Raw genomic sequence first — 20,088 nt, forward strand, 5'->3', positions numbered from 1 at the left:
GTCGTACGTGTCGACGAAGGTTCAGTTAGCAGATATCTTCACCAAAGCGTTGGGGAAGGCGCAATTTGAGTTTTTTTTGAACAAGATGGGCATTCGAGATCTACATGCTCCATCTTGAGGGGGATGTTAAGATATGTTAAGATATTAGATATTATTCTGTGAATATTCTGTAGAGTCCTAAATATGGTATGTTACCTAATGTGTACCTAGGGTTTAGGTAACTGAGATGTACTATATATACGTGTGTGATTAATGAGAATGATACGAGATTACACAATATTTGACAAAAATCAATTATATCAATCATTAATTGTGGCGTATATAAATGACAAAAGTCAGCGTAACTGCGTAACGATGGATCGAAGACAATTGGAAAATGATTAGTATAATGTGAAAATGTAATATCAAAAAAAGAGAAATGAGGAAAGAAAAATAGTGCAAAAAGAAAAAAGAAAAAGGACATCGTTGTCTTCCGAATTTCCGATCTATGGAGAACTCATACCCTTTTATGTCCAGTAGTTTGGTATCGCAAATTTAACATCCTAAAAAAGCCATAAACACGAAACTTTTTTTAAAAATAAAATAAAATCCGAAACTGATAAAAAGGCACTTCCACTTTTCTCTCACTTTCTTGCAGCAACCTGTTCAGAAGATCAACCGCGCAACTGGACAATCAGGAGAGAGAAATTAAAGAAAAAACTGAACTACTTTACAAATATGGCGGAAAATGACGCCACTCCCTCTGTTAAACCACCACCACCGCCTAAACCACCGTCTTCTTCATCTTCTTTGCAGCGCCCCACAATTACTTTACCTTCTAGAGCAGGGATCGAATCGTTGTTTAGTGGCTCAGGATTTGGGCTTAGCCCGGGTCCGATGACACTTGTTTCCAGTTTCTTCTCTGAGAACGATCCTGACTCTGACTGCCGCTCTTTCTCTCAACTCCTTGCTGGTGCTATTGCTTCCCCTCGACCTCCTTCTGAACCGGACCTGGTCCGGTTCAAGGAAAATCGACCCGCTAGTTTGGTGATTTCTCCGCCACCGACGTCGCAGCAGCAGCAAGGAGGTGGCGGTGGCGGTGGAGGAGGGTTTTTTATGCTTTCTCCTGGGCTTAGTCCGGCTACGCTCCTCGATTCGCCCGGTCTTTTTCCCGGACAGGTTGGTTGGGGTTGGTCCCACTATTTAATTTCATTGAATTAGATTTTTGTTTGGTGGGATTTGGATTTATTTGTGAAATATAGTTAATTTTGGTTTTGGGAGGATAATGTAGAGTTGACTTATAGTACACCGATGTAATCATGATTTTATAATTTTGATTTGAATTCAAGGAAATGATTATGGTTATAATCATGAAAATGATGATGGTTAGTTTTGTTGATTTTGCGAAAATAAGTTAATTAAAGTATGATGTTTTAGAATTTGGGAGGTCTTTGGTAAAATGTGATGGTATTGGGGCTGAACTTCTGATAATTGTGCAGAAGAACTCGTCGGAATTAGATTAAAAAATGAGACAGAATTTGCGGTTTTAGACTAATTTTAGATGAATGTATGTAGGGTCCGTTCGGAATGTCTCATCAGCAAGCATTAGCTCAGGTTACTGCACAAGCTCAAGCTAACTTACAAATGCAGGGTGGCTTTCAATCTTCATTAGCATTAGTTCCTTCCACATCAGACCCATTTCCTGGTTTTTCCTCTGAGATGTCAATGGAACATAATATACTATCTTCTGCACCAGATTCTAGAGAAATCAAAGAGGCTGCCCAAGTTTCTGGTTCTGATCAAAGATCACAATTTTCGTCCATTATTGCTGACAAGCCTGCCGATGATGGATACAACTGGAGGAAATATGGGCAGAAGCAAGTGAAAGGTAGTGAATATCCGCGAAGTTATTACAAATGCACACATGCTGCCTGTCCTGTCAAAAAAAAAGTGGAGCGTTCTCTTGATGGCCAAGTCACTGAGATTATATACAAGGGCCAGCACAATCATCAGCCACCACAGAAACGCTCAAAAGACAGTGGAATTCTTAATGAAAATCCTGGAACTCAAGGAAACCCTGACTCTGCTATGCAGCCACAAGCTAATAACACGAGTGAAACCATGGCTTACTCATTGTCTAAAAGGGATCAAGAGTCTAGCCAAGCTACCACTGAGCATTTGTCTAGTGATGAGGAGGAAGTGGGCAATGCTGGAGCTAGAGAAGCCAGAGGGGATGAAGATGAACCCGATGCCAAAAGAAGGTATTCACTTTTATTGGGTTGAACTTGTTTACCTTTTTTTTATTATTATTATTTGATAAGGAAAAGAAATCATGTCTCATCCCTTACTGAGTTTACTGATAATGAGGGAAAGAGAAGGATCTAAAGACAAAAACCATAACGGTAAATGAGGACAACAACTTGTTTATGGTTTCTTCTGATTTTGTGCTAATGATACTGTTTCTATTACTTGTAAAGGATTACGGAAGTCCGGGTGACGGAACAAACTGCTTCGCATAGGACAGTTACGGAACCTAGGATCATTGTTCAAACAACTAGCGAAGTTGATCTTCTGGATGATGGCTATAGGTGGCGCAAGTATGGACAAAAAGTTGTCAAAGGCAATCCATATCCAAGGCAAGTCAATTTCTTTGGTTATTAAATGGCTGACTTTACACTGCTTTGAAATAACTTCTTACGCTCATTTTACTTTTGGGGCTAATGATTGGCAAACAAGGTATACCAATTCATAGTGTCCATCCAGGTGCTCAGCTATCATAATTCATGAATATTTTTCTCTGCAAATTGCTATTTCTGGTGCCTACTTCAGTTTTTTGTCTGAAACAAATTTATAATTGTCACATCATGATATTTTTGCTGCATGTGCTATATAAAATGCCTGTTCGTCATCATGTCTTTGAAGAATTACACAACTCTTTCAGTCTGCTAAGTATATTTTGGCAATTAATAAATGGTTTTATTAAAACCCTAAGAAACTTGAAAGGAAAGCTAACTTCATGTATCAAGAACAGACCTGTCACTACTGACTAACCACCTGAACAATCTCTTAGCAGACAAACTTGCTAAGGCAAAACAACCAAACAAGATCTACAACAGAATTGCTCTAATCTTCCACCTTCTAGGAAGAGTTGAGGCCAGAATAACCTGTTTAACAACTTATCCAAATATTGCATATTCTCCGAGCTCCTGCAAACCACTTTAAAAATTACACTTTGAAACACAGCTTCACTAGAGAGACAACTATTGCGATTTTTTTTTCTTCTGATTTCTTTGGAGCTAGATACTGTAAATAGCTTCAGCCAACAGCATGCCATGAAGTTTATGCTTTCCTTGCTTCAGCCTTCAAGCTTTAGCCCCCAGCTCAATCTCCTCTGCAAAAGACAAAATAGGAATGGGCAATTTCCATAAGCTCAAGACTTTCGTCCATAATCACCTGAATAAGACCACCCAAAGAAGAGATTATCACAATTTCAACAGCGAAGGAGTAGAAAACACATATATCATCAGACGTCAGGTGCCACTGTTTGAGTCTGTGCTTTATTGCAACCCCATGTAATACTGCAAGCCACATGATAAATACACCTTTTGGGCCAGCTCCATTGTTACATATCAATCTTTTCCAGCTCACTGAATCACAATCCCTCTGATTTTCTGATGTAGCAGCTTAATAGAAAATTTCTATTTAACCACAAACAGCTGCAACCCACCATTATCACTGATTATATCTCTAGATTCAAAGATCATTTTAAGGTCCCAACAAATTCCTTTAGGGATAGGCATAGACCACACATTCTTGCCGTTTATATAATAAGCATGGATGCACCTCACCCACATCTTTTCTTGTTTCACGGCTAGAGCCCCTTAGTTCTTACGGTCTATCTCCCATTTGTATTTGAGTTGGTGAATACCCTTTCCCCCTTGTGCAGTTCTTTTACCCAAGCCCAAGCTCAATCACTTATTTTTGGTTTCCGGAGATAGCTAAGGTTTAGTATAAGTTGTAACTGAAGGCACTTTCCAGTTCTCTGGTTGAGTTAGCAGTCCTACAGTCACAAACTTAACTTATAACATATTGTGGATGCTATGAATAGCAAGTATATGAAAGTTGGTCTCTGAAGTGGAATCAGGATGTTATATCTGTTAAATATGTTGCTTACCACGTGCTAGTGGTCTCAATGTGGCTAGGGAGCGAGGCCGTTTAAAATGCTATATTTATGCTGCTGGTAGCCCTAGTATAGAAGGTTACTTCTTGGATTTGTTGATGTGGTTGTTTAGGCAGTAGTCGACTAATTTCTTCACGTTGTTTGTCCATCTTGAGTTTAGCATGCCTATGAGACATTCAAGTACCAATGTTTCATATCTAACAGCTTCACAAAGACTGTTACTATCACTGTCAACTTGATCCCTTAGATTTAGATCCTAATCTACTTTGCCTTTTTTTGGAAGTATCTCGCGTCTTTGTGATAATAACTTGACAGCTGATTTTATGTGCACATCATATCAACTGTAGCATCCCGGCTAATGCATTTCATCTTATGATTAAAGTAGTGGTATAGCAGAAACATTTGGTGTATTGCTAGTTATTCTATGGGATGTGTAGTTGTGTACACATGATGAGGGAGCCTTGAGTTAGGGAAGACATATAATAAGTTCTTAATGATTTCTCTTGAATTTGCTGATCTAGATGGATTTTTTTGAAAAGTGATTTCCGTAGAAGTGAGAGAGGAAAACAATTGCAGATATGGTTTTACATGTTGCATTGAAGAGCTTTGAGGTGTTGGCTCTGTATTGGCCGAAATATTGTCTTGTTTCCCTTTCAACTGATAATTACAGTGTAACTATCATGGATCCTTACTGGAAACTACAAAGTAGATTATGAGGTAATTGACCCAATTATGTAAGGAATAATGTCACAACTTTCCTGATTAAGGTTCAGAAACCTTTCATGAAGTTTTGATGGTGGATGGCTGTAAGCTTAACAATTGAATGAGGGAACTCTTTGATCATGTTATGGGGCCTGATATTAGAATGCATTTTACTGTTAGTTTTTAGTTTGGTGGCTTTCAGAATTTGGAGCCAAAAACTTGAGCTAGAAACTTTAAATAAAACCTTGAAATTCAAGTTTCGGTATTCTTGTCTTTTTAGAGAAGTCTAATTGCTGGGTCCCTATGTTTGGAAATCCTATATGAATCTGTCTAGAATTTCATAAATGTTCACATTTTGTTTACTTAATCTAGCCCTCTCACTCTCTTCGACATTGTCATGGTACTGTGTGATGTTTATTTTTGGCGGATGCACGTTAGTATGAAACTGAGTGTTATCAATTACGGAGTACTGAGACTTTTGACCAAACTGAAATCTAATGCCATGTATTTGTCATGGAACTGATCAAATTAAGGCCTTGGTCCAAACTATTGAATGATTGGGCCTCATGTAATCATCTTGGTCAGTGTATATTTTATTTTTAGTTTGCATTATGAGCAAGGAAGATGCATCCAATGTATTTGTCATTATTGTGTTTAGTAATGCCTCTGAATCTCTGATTACTAGTGAGTTCAGTGCCATGCTGCCATTAAATGTGTAGCCAATTCTCATGGTTAGGGAAAAATGCTATGGGTAGTGGGATATTTGCTTAATAAGCCAACATGAAAGATTCAAAACATGGTGGATCTGCCAAAATTTTCTGTATAACAAAATTTTATAAGGGTAATCATGTAAGGTGTTCCATCTCTTTGGGTAAGCTTTTCTATTTCCATATTGAAACGAAAGTCAAAGAAATATCCATCTTTACCCTCCGTCCCTTTTTAATCTTTACGTTTGACATCATGCACGCGACTTAACAGATAATTAATGTGGATAAAGATTATATCTTTTTACATAACCAATGCTAACATAATATAAAAGGAAATATTTCAACGGTAAAGATTAAAAGGGACACCGAAAATGGAGTACTTAAAGAATGAAAAGGGACGGAGGGAGTACTATTCTATCATATTCTTTAGACATGCATTGTTATTTATGTAAAGTGTATACCACTGAAGTGAATGAAGTCGGTAACATGCTTGTCCATTTTAACAATCCAATATCCACCTGACATATGTGTAATTTCTCAACAGGAGTTATTATAAATGTACTTACGCAGGATGCAATGTGCGTAAGCATGTAGAACGTGCAGCTTCAGACCCTAAAGCAGTCATTACAACTTATGAAGGCAAGCATGACCATGATGTCCCAGCTGCTAGAATGAGTAGCCATAATACAGCCAACAACAACTCATCACAAATGAGACCACACAATAACAATTCTTATGTTGGTAAGACAGATTTTACAAATACTCATCAACAGCCTGTAGCACTTCTAAGGTTAAAAGAAGAAAGAATTACGTAGATGTTTGTGTCAGAAGATAATTATTTTAGAGTCAAAATACAGATCTCAATCACTATTTTGGGCACTCTGTTCTTTCTTTCTCTGAATCTACACGGCCAGAATTTTATCTTGGCCCAGGGACCTTGCCATTGATACACAAGAAAGAGCCAAGTATACAGGAAATATTGAACATAGCTGTAATCAAGAATCTCGTAAGAGTATGGAAAAGGAATTATGCCTGTGTTGTATTTGTTAGTACTTTTGTTGTATGTGTACACTAGTCTAGTAGATCTTACTTATTATTTTGAGTTTTGACATGTATTCTTTTGTACACGGGGAAACAAAGAATTGTTGTAACACTTCATTCATGTAGGGAAATATAAAAAGTTCGGATTGTAAGTTCCCCTTGTTTCAGTAGTGTCTCCAAATCCCCAAGTCCTGTGCAGTGAACTATATAAGTAGGTGATTAGGGTTAATATTGTTTGTTTTCAGAAAGGCATATGTACTCCCATCTCATAGCGATTGAAATGCGTTTCTGGAACTACTTGAAACCGATGGTTTCTGCTTATACAAGATTTTCAGGATCTTAGAATGGTAGGTTACTCTGAGTGCATGCCCGCAGGGGTGTTTAGGAACTTTTAGGGGCTCATAGAAGTTTGTTCTGGGGATGTGGAGGAGGTAGTTTCTGCCGTGATAGGGTTGAGATTTATATTATGTCCGGTTTTTGACGTTTTGATTCAGTCATCTTTAGGTGATGAGCCATTTTGTTTCAGTTTAGGTTGGTTTCGATCTATTTGGATTGGATCATCAATATTGTTTATTGGTTTTTTTAATGATGACTGTCAATATCAGTGACAGTATTTTGCTGTCGAGATTGGGTCAGGTTGATTAGAGTCATGTAATTTCGGGTAATTAAGAGTTTTAATACTGTAAAATAGTCAACCCATGAACAGAATAGCAAAGAAAAAGGCTTAATCACACCAAAGATTAAAGGTCCTGTCGAAAAAGAAAATCTAAGTAGCATAACTTTGCCAAATTACATGATTACTTTGTAGTTGTTCATTATTCAATGACATTACAATTACACGATGGCAAATCCGATGTGCTTCTGCTGTGCAGGATAGCAACAAAACTCAAAAAGAATATGGGTGTGCTTAGGCTTAAAAGAGTGGACAGGTCATTTAGGAAGGGTTAACAGAAAAGAATTACAATTTCCTACATTTTTATTATATTATTTTTTGACCCTTCTCTTTAATTCGGTACGAAATTACAATTTTGAATACAGATAACAAGCTATACAAAGAATGTGTCAACTGTCTTCCATGTTGTGATTTCTGAAAGGTTTCCCAGCAAGCTAAGCTATTTGCAAATTTAGTCATCATTGAGGGTCATCAATGTGGGTATTTGGCCACAATTTACAAAATCGAGTTTGTTCAATCTCATGCAACACAACACCTTTTCTGGTAGCTCCTCAGGCTTTTGAGCCTGTACAGCCAATCAACAAAATGAAGAATGATGTCAGTTGCTATTACCGCGCTGTTAATGATAAAGAATGCAGTACAAGAACGAAACAGAAAGATTGTGGAGATTCTGATGAGACTAATCAATCCATCAGAAAACACAAGTTGTTTATTTTTACATAGCAATTGTGTACCTGAATAGTCAAACCGAGATCAAGAATTCCTGCTTTCAATCGTTCTCGTAATGATTCTAATGCTTTCCTTGACACATAACTGAAGCGGTGCACATCAATGTCGATTTCAAAATAGTCAGGTCCCTACATGGAGAAGGCATAAGACTTTTAGTAGATGCAGAAGAATTCACTAGTTTTGGACTTGAGATAACTGAAAGCAACACTGAAATAACACTAGTTGCTGAAATTATCAAATTGCTTCCTGAATTGTTAGAGTAAATAAACCTTAAAGAATGATTTGAGATAATGGTGTCAAACCTTGAAAAAATCATGCTGAGGGCGTGACAGAACTGGTTTGTCCTTGTAAGCATTAAGAAGTCTCTTTTCAGTAGAACTCAACTGAAGATCCTCCGGATTTACCACCCCCGACAAGATTTTAAGTCTTTCTCTGTAAGGAACCACTGATTTAAGCTTCTCAGATTCATTGTCTACCAGTCTCTGCATTAGGAAATGCTTTTCTTTAGGATAAGCTGCAGTAAGTGTGAGTGTTTTTAAGGAAAAAGTAGGTCAAAAAACAACTGAAACAAAGTACCTTGATGCTGTCTATGAAGTCTGATGGAATTTCTTGGTCGATTTTGTCAGATAGCTTGAAATACAGCACCAGACTTATGCCTTCACCATCGCTGTCACCCAGGAACATTGAAGGAGCATATGTAGGCATCTGCGAAGAAAAACAGAATATTATAAGTTTGAAAATGGTTTTATTCCCAACAAAATGCACGAGGGGAAAAGTGCTAAACCTGTATATTAACAATCAGTAGTGGAGGCAATTTGCTGTTCCCTTGAGCGGTGGGAAGCTCAATGTGCTGAGCAATATGACTTATCTTTTGTGAGCAAGCAAACAAATCAACACCTATGGGAGTATAAGGACAGTAACCTTCTGCTACATGTTTCTGTTTATCTCTGCATTTCAAGTCAATATACGTATAATTACATCTTCATACCGAAAGACCAGCTTCTCAGAGGGGTGGCAATTATAGATTTTGAGGTAACTAATTGCATACAAGACTTGCTGTATAAGGTAATATATAAAAGATCGGATTTTTTTTTATGTAATGAGTAAATGAAGATGCTTATAAACAGATTGAACTTACTTGAAGTAACTCTCACCCCGGACCCTAAAAACGGAGGGTGAAATTGCAGACCAAGAGCCTGGTAATGCCTTCTCATCACCATTTGCACAAGGAATCAACAATCCTGCTTGGGGACGTAACATGTGTGCACCTGACCACAGGTTTGACAGGTTGAGTATTTTTCCATCTACCACCCGTATGTAATAATCATGCAGCAATCAGTAAAAAGGAAATCATGCCAAATATGAATGTGTAGTTTAACAAAACAAGAATGTTATGGATGATCTTGCTGACCTCCGAAAACACTGATAAAATCATCGTCAGATTCAGATTCTAGTATGCTCACTGAATCAAACCATGCTTCTTCCTGGCAGACTCCTGCATACAGAAAAATATAATCCTTGATAAGACAATCAAGAATTCCTGACTCCAATCAGGAAAGTGAAAAACGTACCATTTTCATCGACATGGTTCCAATGCACCTGAGTTAAATGGAAGGATTTATTAGAAACCTCGGATCTCCTGCAAGTAGTGGTGCCTCCCTTTTCAAAGTCAATTTGAACAAACTCGCTCACCGATATGCGGCTTCCTGTATCACTAACTGATTTCCTTTTTATAGGAGCATCCCCTATGATTGTGCTCAACTTTCCACGACATTTCCTTGACCTTCGAGTGTACTTCTTCCTGTGAGGAGCAACTCTAGAGTGTGTAGTCGATACACATCCACCCATCTTGTGCTACAATAACCCAACTAATATTATTACCAAATAGTCAACGCGATTGCACGTTGTTCTAAGCTCCAGGGAAATCAGTACCTATAATCAAACAGATACTATAATTTAGTCAGAACAACATACACACTAAAATAAAATAACAGACATCATTTCTCAATTCTGATGCAGATTTTCTGATCACAGCAAGCTGATAACAGTAAAAGGGTCATCCAATCTTAGCCTAGCACAAAACATTCAGTTATAAATTTCTTGAATTTGTTACTCAGACATAAAATTTTACCTTATTTTCGACCAAATATGAAGCAGAACACACTACTAATTTGGAATTTTTTTATGTCATATCCATCTCAGGAAATGCTCCACTGAAACATCATATTCATAAATAAACCAAAGTTTTTATTTTTATTATTGAGATACAATTAACCAAAGTTTGTCTGCCTTTATGATCTCTACAAAACATTGCCAGCAGAAAATTAAAAAATTAATTATAAAGAAAAATGAAAAAAATCATGCAACAAATTCTTTTTTGGTGGTCCTTTCATTTTCTTCCCAAACATCATCATCATCATCACTACTAAGCAACTTTTCACATACATCAAGAAATACCAAAATGAAAATAACAACATTCTGCTCATCAATAAAAAAAAATATAAATAAAATTTACAAGTGTCTTTTGGCTTATTTTTAATAAAAAATTATCATAACCCGAAAAAATTCAGTAATACGGCAAAAACTTTACCTTAAGAAATCAAGGACACTTAATCAAAGAAACTCTGGCTTCTCAGGGTATCCTTTAATGTAATCCCACTTCATACAATTATTATTACGCGCTTTCGATCAATCCCTATGAAAAATCAAACTTTGTAAGAAAAATTAATTTGTTTATTTTTGTTGTTGTTGTTGTTGATAAATATAGAGTCCTAAAATCCTAGAAGATCATGCTTATATAATTAATATAAGAACTTTTTTGTTCTATATATATAGGGGAAAGAAACTAGGAATTATAAGTTATTGATGCTAATGATTAACGCATTTCAACAAATATATTCCACTGAAGCTAATGGAAAAAGAAAGGTACCATAAAAAATAAGCTAAAGTTTTTCAAATGTCCCCATCAAAATAAGTTAAGAAAAGACAAGAAATATACAAAAATAATTAATACTACGTATAAGCCATTTTTACTATTCCATAAAGTTTCTTCTTTTGGATGACCAACCAATAGTTATACAAATAATCTTCTAAAGTAGGCACAAGAGAATTAAAATAAGGTTTGTGATGGTGTCAATTGTTGCACAAATGTTAATCTAACAAGTGGAATTATAACATAATAAAGGAAAATCTTTGGAGATTGAGAGCTTATATTATTAAGTATGTATGCATCCTTCAATTTGGTACCAAATTAAAAAGATGGTATAGAACGTTTCAAAAATAATATTCCGTATTCCACTTTTATTAAATAAAAACATCTTGTAGTCTTGTAGAAATTATATAACATAATCCATGCATGAATTCATTTAGTGGCCATTTAGATTCAATGAACTGTAATGGAATAAAATTGAGCGACTTTATATTAAAAAGGGATGAGAATTGAGAACCATGAATTAACCTATGTCATTTTATATTGTAGATAAAATTTACTTGAAGAATGCATGTGTAATGTGAATGGTTTTTTTTAAAAAAAAGGAATATAAAGGGAATACAAACCTGAGGAGAGAGAGAGAAGCGATGAATTCCGGCGAGTTGAGCGCCGTGGATAGAATTCAACACCTTCTCCTCTTCCCTATTAATAAATGATTGATGAATTTAAGTAGCACCCCAAAATATCTCCCCCTGTCCCAGTAGTCAAACAGATCAATTTGGGTTTTATTTTTGAGACAAAGAGAGAGAGAAGGAGAAGGATATGATGATGAAGATTATAGAAAAAGAGAAGAGAGGGGAATTATCAAACTGTCATAATTTCCTATTCCATTTTCTTCGGATCCCCTCATTTCTTGCCTGCCCCCATTTTTAAATCTTTCCCCCCCTTTTTTCTCTCTTTTTTTTATTTTCGTCACTTATTTTTAGATTCCTAACATAACCATTTTACTTTCGATTCAATTAATGGATTATTCTCCTAGAAAAATATCAATGTACCACTGTATTAGTCAATGCGTTTTCTCCTCTTTCTAATGTCGCGTTAATTTTGACATACATAAATTAACACATAAAATTCAAAGAAGTGTAAAACTCTCATATTGATCAATCGGGTTTCGATGTTGATCGATTCTCAGGACGCATAGGAAGTACTACATACATCCTTCAAACAATAAATATCACCGATTATCGCAATTATAAGCACATATATATTTATTTTTAAGGAATTATAAGCACATACTACCTCTATTCCTTAAAATTCTTTACCCTTACGTACTATTTTGTAAATTTCAATGCAATATTTAAGCACTAGTATAACCATTTCGGTATGAATTATAAAAAGTTGTTATACTTAAAATACATACCGAAATCAAGTTAACAAGATCATACGTGATAATATTTAATGTATATAATCAAGTTAACAAGATCATACATGATAATATTTTATGTATATAATAATAAAAATTTATAATTAAAATTTCATACTTTAGACACATATTCTAATGTGTAAAGAACTTTCACAAACGCATGCTGGATCATAGTAGTAAAAAATCGACACTTTTGGTATCATGTACAAATTACAACCTATTTGTATACTATAAAAAATTGTCCGTGGTACTGTGGTAGTCGTAAATATCTAGCATGGACAATATGATCGAAAAGCATGAGTTAATTAATACGTAATCATAGGAGTATATAATTATATATACATCATTTTTTTTATAAAAAAAAAAACTATATATACATCAATACATCATGTAAAATTCCACGATTACTGATAATTGTAATTGTAATTGTTTTGGGCTGTAGAAATTTCCAAGACTATCCTGTCTCTTGGTGCTGTCCCTATCCAACGGACATAAACAACTGGTGCCAATTATTGTTGGATTAATATAATTAGTACCCTGTTTTTTGTTAGATTATGTTACTTTCGATATGTACCATTTTTTCATCTTATAAATTTCAATTTTAAAGTGTAGAGATCAAGAGTTCATAATTAGTCCGGTAGTATCGAATATCGGTGATTACGTAGTTACCTTAGTTGATGCAATATTTTATATAATAGAGTTTTGTATTTAATTTTAATTGATAGTATTTCTGATCCCTAAAACATCACACAAGTCCTTTATCGACGGATATTAGAAAACAAAAGGAAATATTTACATAGGAAATTAATAGGCCAGGACACAGCTGCAGTAATGTTCAGAATTTAAGTAGAGGTGTCAAATTGGGTCACCGGATGGGTTATGGGTTGACCCATAACACTTCGGGTCTATTCGGTTCGGGTCAAGTTCGGGTCAAAAGTTATCGGGATCAGATCGGGTTTGGGTCGGGTCTATTCGGTTCGGGTCAATTTCAGGTCAATTGTTGTCGGGTCCGGGTAAATTTCGGGTCGGTTCAAGTTCGGTTCGGGTCAAAAACGGACCCGGTGTTCCCGTGTCGGGTCCTAAACGGGTTTTGTCGGGTCAAACCCGGGTCGGGTAACTTTGGGTCGGGTAGACTTTGACTCGGGTCATTTCAGTTCGGGTCAATTCAGTACCAGTTCGATTTCAGTTCGGGTCATTTCAGTTAGGTCTCGGGTTGGATCGATTTCATTCTATATCTTTTCAAGTCATTATCGATTAATGTTTTCATTCTATTTCTAATTAAACAAGTTATTAATCTACGTATTTACAAGTATTTTTAATTTACTAAACTACAACATCGTTATATCAATGTTTGTTTTAAGTTATTAGATGATTAATGATTATATAACGAGAACCACATGTAAAAAATAGATATACAATATATGTAAATCTATAAGAAATTAAGAATATAACTCTTACTAAATAATAACGATTATAGTGTATAATAACATACATCATAAATATACTCCTAATACAGTTAAACAACTACTCCGTATAACTTATCAAAACAATTCTTCAATTTACTAGTAGTCCTAACAAGTTTAAAGAACACAGTATTCATTTTTATATCATGAATTTGATCATATCATTAGATATTTAATGATTATTACATGTATACAAGTACTTGATTAACAAGAAATAGGTAATTAAAACTGATAACGTTATATCGAGATAACATAGACATTAAAGTATGAAACAATAAATCTATGAGATTGTATCAGTCGACAGGAAACCAAAAACGACCAATATGTCAAGTGTTAACGATCATAATCGCATATAAGAACGCAAAATTCACAACAATAACGTACTCTACAAATGTAAGAATTGAAAGTATTAAGAATTGGATTATATCATTAAACATTGGTCAATTATTACTAGTATACAAAGTACTTAACTGTAAATAGCTATTTGGATCTGATAACATTATAATGAGACACATGTCGGGACGTAATCTATGAGATCTTTTTTAGTTGACTATATATATCATTAGAGATTAATGGGTTGAACGACTAATTAATATATATCATTAGAGATATATAAGTTTTGTTCAGACATTTTCACACACAAATAAGTTTATTTCAGACAAAATAAGTTATTAATCAGTTCAGATTAATTCAGTTAAGTTCAGATAAGTCCAGTTAAGTCCAGATAAGTCCAGTTAAGTTTAGATGATATAATTTTAGTCAAAATAAGTCTAATAGAACGGAGCCTAAAGTTATTCTACATGTTTTAACATTTTTTATTATGTTAATTATGATAATAAAATATAATAACCATAACAATAAGCATACTATGTCCTAATATATTATTAAAAAAACATAGTAGTACTAATATAATAAGCATAGTAAACTCACAACATTATTTAATAATAATTTGTTACTAATAATATAATAAGTATAGTATGATACTAGTAGTAATATATTATTAGTATAGACACCATTTTTTATAAAAAAGAGTAAAAAGAACATATAATTATATAAATAATAATAATAATAATAATAATATATTTTAAGAAAAAGTAGGGCATAATTGGTGATCCCCATATATATATACCATTATAATCTCAAATTCTCAACCCTATTTCGGATTACACAACGGCGCCTCCTCAAATCTTCAGTCCTCCCTACCTCAACACAACTCTCATTTTGTGAGCTTTCATTCTCTCACAAAAACCGAGTTAGGGTTTGGTTTCTGCAATTCAACCTCGCTCTAACACTCGATCTCTCTCAAAAACTCGAATCCAATACTATAAACTCACTAAAATCGAACTCAAATATGTCGTCTGGTGGTAATTGTGGTAGTATTTTCAGGTATCCCTTTCATCTCTCTCTCTAAAACTCAGTATTACTTTTGTTGATATTTTGGATCTTCTCCTTGTTTATGTGGTTTTCGTTTTCGAAATTGATAAAGCCTGATGTAAGAGTTTCATTTCTGAATTATGGGTTTCCTTTATTTTGAGCTTCATTTTCTAATTTTTGGGGTTTTAGGTATTGACTTGTGTAACTTGCGAATCAAAGTTCCAAACTTTAACACTAACTTTTAGTTTTAAATTTTAACTTTTGGATCTTCTCCTTGTTTATGTGGTTTCGTTTTCGAAATTGATAAAGCCTGATGTAAGAGTGTCCAGACATCTATTTTGCTTCAGTTTTAAGTTTTTTGCAGGTTTGATTTATGGGTTTCCATTTTTATAGGAGTAGTTTCATTTCTGAATTATGGGTTTCCTTTGTTTTGAGCTTCATTTTCTAATTTTGGGGTTTTAGGTATTGACTTGTGTAACTTGCGAATCAAAGTTCCAAACTTTAACACTAACTTAATTTTAGTTTTAAATTTTAATTTTTAATTAATTGTATTAAGCGGAACAGAAGATCCTGCTTTAGTACTGTCCATAATTTATTTTAATTAATATGTTCATGCTTTACTCTCCATTATTTTAAGGTAGCTAAGGTTTAGGTGATAGTTTAACTTGGATTTTATTGCATCATAAATCATAATCACAGTGCTGGTGTATTTGATATAATATGAGTTTTTTCACTGTGTTTTGATGTTTAAATGTCTCCTTCAGTTTTTGGAGGTTACAAAACTCACAAATTAATGATGGAGTTTGTGATTAATTATAGTTTGTTGTTATTTCAGAATGGATGATAATTCTTTGCATCTTGATCCTCGAAGAGGTATGAGTCTCTTTAAATGCTGTTCATTTTTATGATTTGTAAGCATTTGGACATTACCTACTGTTCTTGTAGTCCTGAGCTGGTCTTTTTTGTGTTTTTTGCGAAGGTGATGTCCTCTCTCAAAGTGATGAGGAAACTGTAGCCGATAAAATGTCTGCTCCTAAAGGTAAGGGTAAGGGTAAGCGACGTTCATGGGTGTTGGTTTTGATTGTCTCTTTGTTTTACATGTTGGTTGCTGTTTTTTGTTGCAGTTTAAAGGTCGTTGCTGATGGGTGGTGTTGCTGTGGTGATGGTGCTTACATGGTGTTGCTGTGATGATGGTGCTGTTGTGATGTTGGTTACTTTTGTTTGATTAATGACCCTTAATAACTCTATTCTCCTATTATTAGACATCTTGTTGCCCTTGGCTTCATGTAGGTGTGACATTTATGCCTGTTTTTTGGAATTTGATACACACTTGATTGTGATTTCGGTAAGTTGAAAAAGTGACAGCCTAATGTCGACGCCCATGTTGCCTTGCTGGTTCATTTGTCTTATAAATGTTGAATAGAGAGATTGCTCGATGATGATGTCATTTAGTATCAAAGTTTATCTTTGAAACATGTTGACCTGAGAGCAAAATGAAATGTTGCAAAAACGTAGAGAAGTTTGTAGGATCAGACAACAAACTCGGATGTAGTACTAGTGGTATGGTGTAGCCTTTGGCTTCTTTTTTAAGCTGTATGAAGCTCTTGCGTGTGGTTTTTTTTATAAAGTTAATTGTGATATATCATGCTTGTGTGTGGTTTTCTTTATATTATCATTGCAGACTTGCAGTTGTCGCCGGTGGAGCCTCTTCTCCTTCTGTGGTTCGTGGAATGCAGTGGAGGCCTTCAAGAATTAAATATGTTAGGCAAGGAGGAATTAAGTATCAGTTTGTAAATTGCCAAACAATTGGAGAATAATGTAAATATTTATGGATGTTTTTAATAAAAATGAAATTTTATAATTATTTATTTGTTAGTTTTTAATTAGCTTAAATTTTTATGAACATAAATAAGCAGGATATAATAGGTCCACAAATTTGATGTTTAGTATTTCAATATTTATCATGCCCGTTTGGATAATTCTTACTCCGTACTATAATGCAATCCCTTAAGCTTAAATTTCTCTTCACTTTTGATTATGCTAAAATATGCAAATTTATGTAAAAAGTAAAGAACATTGGATTATCAATTCAATATTATAAGATTAAATTGGAGATAATAATGGTCAAAACTAGTCTTGATCTAATATTATTTTGAATAGGGAAGGAAAAAAGTTATTAAGAACAAATAAACAAATATATGAATTCGAGTAATTAAAAGAGTTGAAGGTAAAATTAAGTGAGATCAGATATAGTTAGGTTGGTTCAATTTAAAAAAAAGTCGATTAGATAATGGTTCGGGTCAAATCGGGTGAAACCAGATATTTGTCGGGTGAAATCGGTGGGGTGGAGTTTAGGTTGGGTTAAACCGGTGTCGGTTAGACAACAATTCGATTCAAACAAATCGGGTCAAATCAGATATTTTACGGATCAAATCGGTGCCGGGTGAAGTTCAGGTCGGGTCAAACCGATGTCGGGTGGAGTTTAGGCCTGGTCAAATCGGTGTCGGTTAGACAACAGTTCGGGTCAAACCAAATCGGGTCAAATCAGATATTTACCGGGTCAAATTGGTTTTCGGTGAAGTTTATGTCGGGTCAAATCGGTGTCGGGTGGAGTTTGGGTGGAGTCTATCCGGTGACAGGTGGAGTTTGGGTCGGATCAAAAATGGTTACAGGTGGAGTTCAGATCGGGTGAAACGGGTGTCGGATAAAGTCAAATCGGTTACAGGTCGGGTTTCGGTCCTGAACTTTTCGGATCAAACCAGTTCGATTACAGTTCGAAACAGATGGTTTTTCGGAGTCGAGTCAGCTTCTGATACCTCTAAATTTAAGTATTTGGGCAGGATAAAGAAGTTACGTTGATAGAGATTTGGTGTAAAAATATAAAAATATTGGGGATGCAAAGCAGCAGCTTTCTGATCAGACGGCCTGACGCTCACGCGCGCGTCAGACCGAATTTAATACCCACGCGCGAGTGTTTTCACGCGCCTATAAATTTTATTTTCCTTTCCTGTCCGCGTAGCCATTTCCATCTGAATCTTCTCTCTCTCTCCCCTCTCTCCTCACCTTGAAACTCCCCGCCTCCCTCTTCGACGCCTCAAAATCGCCTGCAACGACGACAAGGAGGTCGACAATGAAGAGCAACGAGGTAATTTTCCATCTCTCTCCTTCATCTAAACCCTAATTGATTCACCGAATATCTAATTAAGAAGTTCATCGGGGAGGAGCAGCGGCGGAGGAGCAGCAGCGGGCATGAATGACGGCGGCGCAACATAGGGGAACGGATAACAGATCGAAGGCGCGGGGATGGCGTGAGTGTCAAAAAAGGCAAAGGAATCACCATTGTTGTCAAGTAATTCGAGTGTGAGCCGGATGAATTCACCTCCCAGATATCCAATATTATCGCCATTGAATGTGAAAATTGGAAGTATGGATTGATGGTGTTCATTGAAGTGTTGATCGAGTAAGCAGATCCTGGAGATTGAGAAAGAGGTCCACAAATTGTTGTCTCATTGTTGTTGAACACAAGATTAATGCAAATTTTCTTGTTTTCTCGGCAAAGCACATACCCATTTATTTTTGTAATGAGTAAATTGGTTTAAATTAAGAGTAATCTCTTTTTAGTTAAACATAATTTTGTTTTAGTGAAGATTAATTTCTTTTAGTTAAGCATAATTTTGAATTAGTTAACCTTCTATATTGATTTAGTTTTATACTCGTAAGGGCAACAACTTGTATGATACTCTAAGTCTCTAACTAATTTGTATAAAAACTTAACTATTTTGCTTATAAGTGTAACTGTTGTAACTATTCATATAATATATAATTTCAAGATTAACAAATACTTCCTTTATACTCCGTATCTATAAGTTATTGGTTTCATTGCTTAACTAATTAGTTTCATTGTTTAACTAATTGGTTCAATTGCTTAACTAATTAGTTTCAATGCTTAATTGTTTGGTTACATTGCTTAACTAATTGAATTTCAGTGCTTAACTATTTGGTTTCATTGCTTAACTAATTTGTTCGATTCCTTAACTAATTTGTTCGATTCCTTAACTATTTGGTTACATTGCTTAACTAATTGGTTCAAATGCTTAACTAATTAGTCCGATTGATTAACTAATTAATTCCAGTGCTTAACTAATTGGTTCAAATGCTTAACTAATTAGTTCGATTGCTTAACTAATTGGTTCGATTCCTTAACTATTTGGTTACATTGCTTAACTAATTGGTTCAAATGCTTAACTAATTAGTCCGATTGATTAACTAATTAATTCCAGTGCTTAACTAATTGGTTCAAATGCTTAACTAATTAGTTCGATTGCTTAACTAATTGGTTCAAATGCTTAACTAATTTGTTTCATTGCTTAACTAATTGGTTCAAATGCTTAACTAATTAGTTCGATTGATTAACTAATTAATTCCAGTGCTTAACTAATTGGTTCAAATGCTTAACTAATTAGTTCGATTGATTAACTAATTAATTCCAGTGCTTAACTAATTGGTTTATTTGCTTAACTAATTGGTTCAAATGGTTAACTAATTCGTTCGATTGCTTAACTAATTAATTTCAATGCTTAACTAATTGGTTCAAATGCTTACCTAATTAGTTCGATTGATTAACTAATTAATTCCAGTGCTTAACTAATTGGTTTCATTGCTTAACTAATTGGTTCAAATGCTTAACTAATTAGTTCGATTGTTTAACTAATTGGTTCAAATGCTTAACTAATTAGTTCGATTGATTAACTAATTAATTCTAGTGCTTAACTAATTAGTTCGATTGCTTAACTAATTGGTTCAAATGCTTAACTAATTAGTCCGATTGATTAACTAATTAATTCCAGTGCTTAACTAATTGGTTCAAATGCTTAACTAATTAGTTTGA

At 34.8% G+C, this 20,088-nt stretch overlaps 2 protein-coding genes and 1 long non-coding RNA gene across 7 annotated transcripts; 2 read left to right on the forward strand and 1 right to left on the reverse strand.

Moving 5' to 3' along the window:
* The first annotated feature begins 417 nt into the window (after positions 1–417).
* On the forward strand, positions 418–6,765 carry LOC110778785 (probable WRKY transcription factor 3). Its single transcript, XM_021983345.2, has 4 exons — positions 418–1,158; positions 1,555–2,240; positions 2,457–2,615; positions 6,113–6,765. The coding sequence occupies exons 1-4, from the start codon at positions 718–720 to the stop codon at positions 6,381–6,383; spliced, it is 1,557 nt and encodes a 518-aa protein (XP_021839037.1). The 5' UTR covers positions 418–717; the 3' UTR covers positions 6,384–6,765.
* A 584-nt stretch (positions 6,766–7,349) lies between these two features.
* Positions 7,350–11,772, reverse strand: LOC110778788 (protein ENHANCED DISEASE RESISTANCE 2). 5 transcript variants are annotated; one of them, XM_056831330.1, is made up of 10 exons: positions 11,567–11,772; positions 10,602–10,706; positions 9,583–9,865; positions 9,423–9,506; positions 9,150–9,315; positions 8,796–8,958; positions 8,588–8,716; positions 8,314–8,493; positions 8,017–8,139; positions 7,350–7,847 (listed from the first exon to the last, which is right to left on the reverse strand). In XM_056831330.1, the coding sequence occupies exons 3-10, from the start codon at positions 9,857–9,859 to the stop codon at positions 7,734–7,736; spliced, it is 1,236 nt and encodes a 411-aa protein (XP_056687308.1). In that variant the 5' UTR covers positions 9,860–9,865; positions 10,602–10,706; positions 11,567–11,772; the 3' UTR covers positions 7,350–7,733. The 5 variants fall into 5 exon arrangements, with proteins under 5 accessions (XP_056687308.1, XP_056687306.1, XP_056687307.1 ...); XM_056831328.1 differs by having other exon boundaries at positions 9,583–9,943; XM_056831329.1 differs by having other exon boundaries at positions 9,583–9,960.
* A 6,329-nt stretch (positions 11,773–18,101) lies between these two features.
* On the forward strand, positions 18,102–18,989 carry LOC110778786 (uncharacterized). Its single transcript, XR_002530937.2, has 2 exons — positions 18,102–18,345; positions 18,428–18,989. It is a non-coding gene; the product is annotated as an uncharacterized lncRNA (long non-coding RNA).
* The last annotated feature ends 1,099 nt before the right edge of the window (positions 18,990–20,088 follow it).

The sequence above is a fragment of the Spinacia oleracea genome, chromosome 6, assembly GCF_020520425.1.
Source record: "Spinacia oleracea cultivar Varoflay chromosome 6, BTI_SOV_V1, whole genome shotgun sequence".
NCBI classification, from domain to species: Eukaryota; Viridiplantae; Streptophyta; class Magnoliopsida; order Caryophyllales; family Amaranthaceae; genus Spinacia; species Spinacia oleracea.

Excerpts from the sequence above, each read along its gene's own strand:
- LOC110778785 (XM_021983345.2), top strand. The coding sequence starts at position 718 with ATGGCGGAAAATGACGCCACTCCCTCTGTTAAACCACCACCACCGCCT. Across the intron at positions 1,159-1,554 it reads CCGGTCTTTTTCCCGGACAG|GGTCCGTTCGGAATGTCTCA; the intron begins GTTGGTTGGGGT and ends GAATGTATGTAG. Across the intron at positions 2,616-6,112 it reads AAAGGCAATCCATATCCAAG|GAGTTATTATAAATGTACTT; the intron begins GCAAGTCAATTT and ends ATTTCTCAACAG.
- LOC110778788 (XM_056831331.1), bottom strand. The coding sequence starts at position 9,859 with ATGGGTGGATGTGTATCGACTACACACTCTAGAGTTGCTCCTCACAGG. Across the intron at positions 8,959-9,149 it reads CGGGGTGAGAGTTACTTCAA|AGATAAACAGAAACATGTAG; the intron begins GTAAGTTCAATC and ends CTTGAAATGCAG. Across the intron at positions 7,848-8,016 it reads ATCTCGGTTTGACTATTCAG|GCTCAAAAGCCTGAGGAGCT; the intron begins GTACACAATTGC and ends TTGGCTGTACAG.